Consider the following 8385-nt stretch of genomic DNA (forward strand, 5'->3'; position numbering starts at 1 on the left):
TTGCTCGCGAAGGTAATGAAATTATCCGTGAGACTAGCAAATGGAACCCTGAACTAGCTGCTGCTTGTGAGGTATGGAAGGAGATCAAATAGACTAAATTCTATTTTCACCTTTAAGTGAAGGAAAACTTTCCTTAAATTTTTGCAAAGGTTTTTCTTTCTCATCATCACCATGACTATGCCTGGTAAAGTATAATGCTTAACAATTTTCTTTCTCCTGGACTCTGCTGCTTAGTAATTGCTTATATGATCTTTCAACCGTTTAGATGCCACTGCTTGCTCTTCTTGAAACCTTACTTCATACTGAAGGGAGAAGAAAATAAGTAAGATTTAACCCATAAGTTTAGAGAGTCTCCTTACAAAGTAAAGAAAGAGGGGGGAGGGGGGAGGGGGGAGGGAGTCTCAAGCTTACTAGGCTTACATACCATAATATCCCAAATAAATCAGACTTGACAATATCTTTCATACAGTAATTTTTTTGTTTTTTCACGCTTTAAGTGAGAATGAAACTCAAAAATAGGGAAAAAAAAAAACTCTCACATCGTTTTCACTCACAAGCCGCATAAAGAAATGTTTCTAATCCATGACCATGGAATCACTCAAGATTCGGTTATAATTAGACAATTGACAAAAGACATCAGCCTAGCACAGTGGAGTGGAGTAAGAGCTTAACTTATATATTTGTGTTTCTATCTATTTGGTTTATTAAGATCATAAACTCACATGCAGACTTGCTCATTGATCCTCTTTGTAAACTTGCGAAAAAAAATGAGGAACTATCCACTGCACTTGAAATAGTTCTGATCTCGCATATTACCGGGATGATATTATATCAGTAGTGATGAGGATGGGTCTGTATTTCATGAGCCAGTTCCTTGGACAACATGTCAGCCCTATCATCCTGTCCACCAGCAAAGGAATAGACCCTAAAGGCCAACTGAAAAGCCCTCCAAAGCATCTTTATGCATGCCTTCGATCGGTTTTCAGCCTTAGATCCAGTTTTTTCTTGGACTGCACATGCTGCCTTTGCTTCTCTTTTTTCCTGGAAAGGAAAAACAAAATGCCAAATGTAAAAATAAGAGTCAATAATCGTTCGGAATGGAAGGTTAAATCTGTGGAAGAACTAAGTGGGGTTTAGGAATTTCTCCTCATTGATTTTACCTTCAGTGCCAACTCCATGCAATTTGATGAGACATCGACCATCAATTCTTTGATTCGCACCAAGATTTGAAAGTCAAAATGGATATTGTAACTTTGCAATTTTTTAGCTTCTTCATCTTTGGTTCGTTCCAGTGCATCCAATTCTACCTTGATCTGTTTGTTCATGCATTTATTAGTGAAGCAAATTTGACAATTATGAAAACATTACATAGATATATTTCCAATAGAAGCAAATCAAAATTCACCTTATTGAAGTAGATCTCAAATTTTTCAAGAAGCTGACCCACAGGAGCCGCTATCTTCCAGCTCTCTAGGTTAGTGGCTATTTCATTCAGCTTTAAGTACAATGTTGCTGCCAACCTTAATGCTTCCAGCTTCTTTGTTGGGAAGTCTTCAAATCTTGATAGTACCTGCAAGTCAATATTTTGAATGATATAAGCTAATAGAAGAGAGTTTAATGAGACTAAAATAAACCAAATACCAGTGTTCATGCCACAATGACCTGGGATTCATCTGTCAGCTTCTCAAGTTGTTGTTCGACTTGTTTGTGGAATTTAAGCATCTCAGCCATATCCTTTGTTTGAAAAGAATTAAGGGCTTTTTTAACTTCATTTATTGATTTTGCATAATTCTTGATGTCTTCTTCAATTTGTAGGAAGTAGGATGATCTGAGATACCAAAGAAAAGTAATTTAAATAATGAAAGAGAGGGGAAAAGGAAGAGAAGAAGGAAAACAACTCAATTAATTAATCAAGTTGTTAGTTATATCTCTTAATACTTTGTGCAGTCCACAGTAATTAGCTAGTGAGATGGAAAACAGACCTTTTTGTCATCTCTGCTAATGCATCAGCCATGCTCTTTCCACCCCCACCTCCACCCCCGGAGGCCCCAATCTGACTCTTCTTCCCATTAGATGATTTGCCATCAACATTAGATCCTTCAACCTTTCCTTTGAGCACTCGATACAGGTTACCCATGTGGGTTGATCTCTTCAATTTGGTATTTGCTTTCTTGGGACGCAGTGCTTTTGCTGCACCAAGTCCAGGGGGTGGTGGAGGAGCTGCTCCTTTTCCAAGTGGCATGGGAGGTGGTGGCACTGATCCATTTGATGGAAGTATGGGTGGTGGGGGTGGGATAGCTGCTCCTGGTGGAGGTGGTGCTGTTGTTGCTCCTGGTGGTGGAGGTGATGGTGGTGTTGCTCCTGGTGGTAGTGGTGGTGGTGGTGGTGCTGTTGCTCTTGGAGGTGGAGGTGGGGGTGGGGGTGCTGTTGCTCCTGGTGTTGGAGGTGGAGGTGGAGGTGGAGGAGGTGGTGCTCCTGGTGGTAGTGGAAGAGGTGGTGTTGCTACTGCTCCTGATGGTGGTAGTAGTGGTGGGGGTGGTATTAATACATTTGGCAGAGAATTGGGCACTGATGGTGAGTTTGCTATAGCTTTTGAAGCCGGTGTTAATGGTGGTGGCGGTGGCGAAGGTGGTGTTGCTACTGCTCCTGATGGTGGTAGTAGTGCCGGTGGCTTTGGCAGAACATTGGATACTGATGTTGAGGTTTCTGTAGCATTTGGAGGCAGTATCGGTGGTGGTGTCAGTGGAGCTACTGCTGGGGATGCATTAGGCAGAAACTTGAGTCGTACGGGTGGGGTTGTGGTTATATTTTCCAGAAACATTGGTGGTGGAGGTGGTGGAGGTGGTGGTGGTGCTGATGAGACATTTGGTGGCAGTGTGGTTGATTTTTGGGGTGGTGACTGTAGCTGGAGTCCATTTGCTGTAAGTGATGAAACTAGAACAGAGGGCCCTCTCCTTTTGGGAGATTCCCAACTGGATACACTCCCATCCTCATTTCTGGCCATCTGATCTGAATCATTCATTATAATCTCTCGAGTAACAGTTGCAGCATTGTCTTCTCTGATGTCATTTTTTCTCTCTGAATCTGGTTTTTCTTTTAAATCACTCTTTTCTTCTTGGGCCTCTGACATAGGTTCATCCAATATCCCGCTACTTTGACTCTCAGGACTGGAAGCTCGAGATGAAGCTCGAGATGGTGATGCATAAGAGAAACTGTGGAATGCAAGTCGCTTTACATCAATGGGTTTCAATTTCCCAACAGCCTGAATCCTGAGAGGCATGAGAAGAGGTGGTGAATAAGAAAAGTCTGCAATATCCCCATTTTTTGGGGAATTGTGGATAAAGTCTGGAAGTACTGAAGTTGGGGTGTCTGGAGATTGACGATAGGGTGATTTATTGTTTGAGTATGATTCAGTTAACATGTCTCGTGGACTCTTATCGCTCTTCTGTTCTTCCTCATCCATCACATCAAACATTTCTGTTGCTATCTTAATCATGTAACACAGCTTCTCCAACACTCTTTCACCTTCAACACAAAAAATAATCAACTTCAGTTAAAGCAGTTATTTGGCCTCAACTAAAACTCAGATTTCCATCTCTTGGGAAAGAAGATGACATACCAAACTCCTCTGAATCAATGTCTTCCATGTCACCATCTTTCTCACATTTGAATTTGGTCAACCACTTGTGATTCTCAGTCCATGAATCTCCAACAGAATTGAGAGCATTGTAGAAGAAGACTAATCCCTAAATGAAGAACATTGTTTTATTAGCTAATGGATGTGTCACTTCGACAATTTTTAGACAGACTTCATGAACAAATGGCAAACCTGTTGTACAGTTGTGGCATCCACATCTGACATTGGAATGCTAGCTACAACTTTGGGGTAAAGTTTATGGAGGTCGTTGGCAGTTTTCATCAACAACTACAAAAAGATATACAGAATATTAAATTTCAAAAAAGTGCCAATGCAGCAGTGCTACTTTCCTCTGTGCTGATTGCTGAGGAGTACTTGAGAGAAAAAAAAAAGGTGGTGGGGGTTAAAAGAAAACTGAGTTCTATGTACCTCCTTGATGGGACCAGATCCATTGCAAGGGGGAAGGTCAATAATGTCTCTAAAGCGCAGGGTCTTCTTCCGGAGCTCAACCATGAACATCAAATTTCCGGCCCATCCACATGAACTGCTTATCATCCAATCTGCCATCCTTTTCTGATTCTTAGGTGAATCATATCTCTTGGTTGCCTGCACCAATAAACAAGTCATTGAAGGAGCTAAATTTTCTGTTGAAATAAACATAGGTGGGTTTCTATAGGATCTTAAACAAATAACCACTCTGCTATTTTTTCAATTTCCTACATGAACAAACCAATCATTGAGTGGTTTTTGATAATGACTGGTAACTTGAAAGGGAGACCAAACTGCATATTTGGAGTTGTGGGTTGGTAAAAATGGCTGGAAGGAAATCCTAGTATAGAATTGGAAAATCCAGCAGAAATGGCCTTCTGGAGGGATTATTTTCGAATGATTTCCCCTTTTTTGGATAAATTTTGTAATTTTCTCTTCTTTTGTTAATTGAGTTCCTCAATTGATAAGTAGAACAGAGTACATATCAAATATAATTTGTTTATTATCAAACTGCAAGAGTTCAAGCAACATGAAGAAAAAATGAAATGATCTAGATGAAAATGCAGCTTGAATATATTTTCCTAGGATATCTAAGAGACCATAACATCACCTGTTACTTCTTTTTTGTTCTTAATTTTATCAATCAAGAATGTTTTTGGGAAAGCTTAGTGAGTCTAGAAATGACACCAGGTTATATATTCCTCCCAAATAAAAAAGAGAAAACAGAGAAAGGAACCACAAGACTGATGGGTTCTATATTACATGACCAAAAGGGTAACCATACTCATTAGAAGAAAAACCAGATAAACCCATTTTTCTGCAAGCCCAGTTATTGTAAAGAAAGAGAGGAAAGGGGGAAAGAGGGAAAGAGGGAAAGAGGTAGAAGGTAATATAGATATCAAAATACCTCACATCCATCAGACTTGCGAGGAATGAATATTGGTTGAGGCTGGCGAATTCCGTGCGACATTGCTAACTCTTGATGTTGTCTATCTACTGAGAGAAGAAAATGATGAATCAAAGCAAGTGGGTTTCTGATTCCGATTGTGTATGGGACTCCATTCCTGATCACCCCAAACGATAGCTGATCAAGTTGGCCAAGGAGAATAAAGAGTATTATAAAGAGAAAAATAAGAAAAATAAGAAGAAGAAGAAGGGGTGGTAGGTCCAGGGACTCCAGGCTTTTGGTGGGAGTTAAGCAATTTAACAAACAAGCAAACAAAGAAAATTTCCAACTTCAAAACTGAAACGGCTTTGTTCAAAGGGAAGGGTTGAAAAATTGAGGGAAAAAAAAAAATGAAAACGTGCGGCGCACTGTCTTGGGCCTTGGCTTCATTAGCAGCTTCAAGAAACACCCAGAATTCTGTAAGATTCAGAGTTTTAGAGAGAGAAAATGGATAAAGAAAGTAAAAGGCTGAAATATGTATATTGTTACAACAGCTGGGCTAGGAGCCAAAGACAACAAACGGGACTGTATGCCTGTTTTTGGGGGTGTCCAAAGACTCCAAACCGCGTAGGCGTACCTGTCGCCAACTATATGTTGGGGAATAGGGATTAGGGATGCCCCCAACGGCTAATTTTTTTTGGGGTAATCCTCAACGGCTAATTGATTCCCCCTACATTTAGGAATTTTGGATGAGGTACCTAATATAATTACTATATGGGAGAGGGTTTTGTGACGAAGCGATATAGGGGAGAACGCCAATGAGATGTGGTAAAATGATATCTCATATTAGAGGGCAGCGAGGTCATTTCATGTGAGAAGGAAAGAGATAGACTTTGAGATGCTAAGGTACCCTACCACTGCGGGGTAGAGGACCTTTTCCCTTACCGTATAATACTATTGTTGGTTTAGTATATTTTTGTAGGTCTTACGCATCCAATGGTGTCCTTTTTGGAGGGGAGGGGGCTGGGGAGAGAAAGGTTGCTGGCCAATTATGTACACCCTGTACCAACATGAGAGGCAATAAAAGGAGAGATGAGGGCATCAGTCATGGAGGTGGTAAAGTCAGTTCACCCTTCTTGTGAGAGAGGTGCAGAGCATATGCAGCTTGGCTGCAATCCTTCATCTTTTTTTTTTTTTTTTTTATCAATCATAAAAAAGGCCGCAATCCTTCACCTTTTTCTTGGTCAATCATAAAAAAGGTCATAGGCCACTCGGATGGCCTCCCAAGGGGGTGGCTGCGAGGGATGGGTAGGGGATATAATAAGGTATCAAGAATTCAATGGGGGAGAGTCAAACAAGCAACCTCTCACAAGACTTAGGCCAGTGCCTACTGCGTCGGCAGCCAACACCATGCCAAGAGGCATTTCTCCTGCCGTTTGTTGTTTACATGTTGAGAATTTTTTTCTTAAATTAATATTATTTTGATAATTAAATTTAGGAAAAATATTCTTGACCCTCTAGAAGAGAGTAACCTAGCACCATATATCTCTCTTTACCAAGGTTTTGAAACTTGGGAATTGATCAAGGCCAATACTGCTCCGATACTAATTCGGGTAGCCACAGATTATACCATGTCGGACGAATTTACCTCTATTTTTTTAGTAACAAAATCTTTTTTATTATCATTTTACCCTTATGCCTTACCAGTGGATTGGTCAAGGGCGATACTAATCCGATTTAAGTTTGAAATCAATTTTCTTTTTTATATCTCTATTGTTGGTTTAGTATATTTTATTAGGTCGGGGTCGTATGCATCCAATGATGTTTGTTGTTTCTATGTTGAGAATTAAAGTTAGGGAAGAGGTTCTTGAGCTGCCAGAGGAGGATACCTAGCATTTGCTAGCAACACCTCTTTCTTTCTCTCTCTTCTCCTCCCATGAAATGATTTGGTTGCCCTCTTATATATAAAACTATTTCGTTGCATCTTATTTATGCGTTCTTTATGCTGCTTACTAAAACAAATCTCTCCCCTAAATTTAACACCACAAACAATGCAACATGTGTTCATACATTTATGCCATCCACATTCCATACGACCCTCTCTAGAGCAGCTGTTGAATTTTGAGTTCAAGCCTAAGATGTTTCCACAGTATAATTTTTTTATTTTTTTTTTGAAAGAAAAAATATCTATGTCAGTTGATGTGAAAAATCGTTAGGTTTAGAGACATTTTCCCCATATATAATACTTGTATACCTCTTGAACATGTGGTGCACTAACGAAAGAACCCACTGAGTGAGAGAGAGAGACACAGAGTGCCTAATGCAGGTAATGAGTTGTGGTGTTCAAAAGTCAAAACCTACATTTACTAGGAGGTCTCGAATTCAAGTCTCTTTGCTGTTATCTTCCCCCTCCCCCTTCAATTCTTCTGATGTGAAACACTTCAAACTGAAAATAAGCAAAGGTTTAAGGGATTCAAACCGTATATAGTGGTCGATATGATGACATAATACCATATTGGGATGGAAGGTTCCTATTTCCACGGGGAAGCTGAACTCATTTTTGAACTCATTTTTCAGACATCTAATTCAAAACATTTAACCACCAACTAATCTCTCTCATAATGCAAAAGTACCACACAACACTTCTCTGGTAATCCCAAAAACAAGAGAAATGTGTGGTTACTCAAAATAGGAGCAAGTTTTCCTTATTCGGCCTCTCTATGGAGCAGCAAGGGTGGTAGCGCACATCCGATGGTTTGAAGCATCCGTGCAAGGGCCTTAATACATGGGTGCGCACCTCGAGGTGCTCTAAGCTGTCAGATGTGCGCTACCACCTCTGATGCGCTGTAAAGGAGCCCCATCTTGTTTTTTCATATGGTATCGTAGCTCTTAAGATGTTGAGAGTTATAGAGATAAAGCCTACATTGGTATTCTATTATTTTGGATGTGTTTTCGTATAGCATTGGATTATCACCTAATAGCGTAAGTTTTCTATCGGACTCCCATGCGGTATTTTCAGGGTTATCACACTGTATTTAACATTGGTATCAAAGCCTATGTCCGTTTGTGTCCTTAGTGCCTTCATATATTTGAAGAGTTATCTTTACTTAATACCTTGATTAGTTATAGATTGGACCTTCAACAATTGCACTTGGATATATAACTATGAACAGTAAAAGACATTTTGGACTTTGAGCAATGATGATATTTGATTTATAGGTGAACACTTCTCTATTGATGACGTATAACTTTTCCCATCAAAATATAGAGCTTGAAGTTTAATTTTTGTAACATGATTTTGCCCGCCTTGCAATTTATTGCAACCTTTATTGCAAAATTTTAGTAAGAATCATCATTCCCAATAACCTCCTTT

At 39.8% G+C, this 8385-nt stretch overlaps 1 protein-coding gene across 1 annotated transcript; it reads right to left on the reverse strand.

Annotated features, from left to right (window-relative positions):
• Positions 1-429: 429 nt before the first annotated feature.
• LOC122093468 (uncharacterized protein At4g04980-like) lies at positions 430-5592 on the reverse strand. Its single transcript, XM_042663816.1, has 9 exons — positions 5034-5592; positions 4067-4243; positions 3830-3925; positions 3620-3746; positions 1983-3525; positions 1663-1828; positions 1406-1570; positions 1161-1313; positions 430-1041 (listed from the first exon to the last, which is right to left on the reverse strand). The coding sequence occupies exons 1-9, from the start codon at positions 5094-5096 to the stop codon at positions 832-834; spliced, it is 2700 nt and encodes an 899-aa protein (XP_042519750.1). The 5' UTR covers positions 5097-5592; the 3' UTR covers positions 430-831.
• Between the last annotated feature and the right edge of the window lie 2793 nt (positions 5593-8385).

The sequence above is a fragment of the Macadamia integrifolia genome, chromosome 11 (genome assembly GCF_013358625.1).
Source record: "Macadamia integrifolia cultivar HAES 741 chromosome 11, SCU_Mint_v3, whole genome shotgun sequence".
Classification (NCBI taxonomy): domain Eukaryota; kingdom Viridiplantae; phylum Streptophyta; class Magnoliopsida; order Proteales; family Proteaceae; genus Macadamia; species Macadamia integrifolia.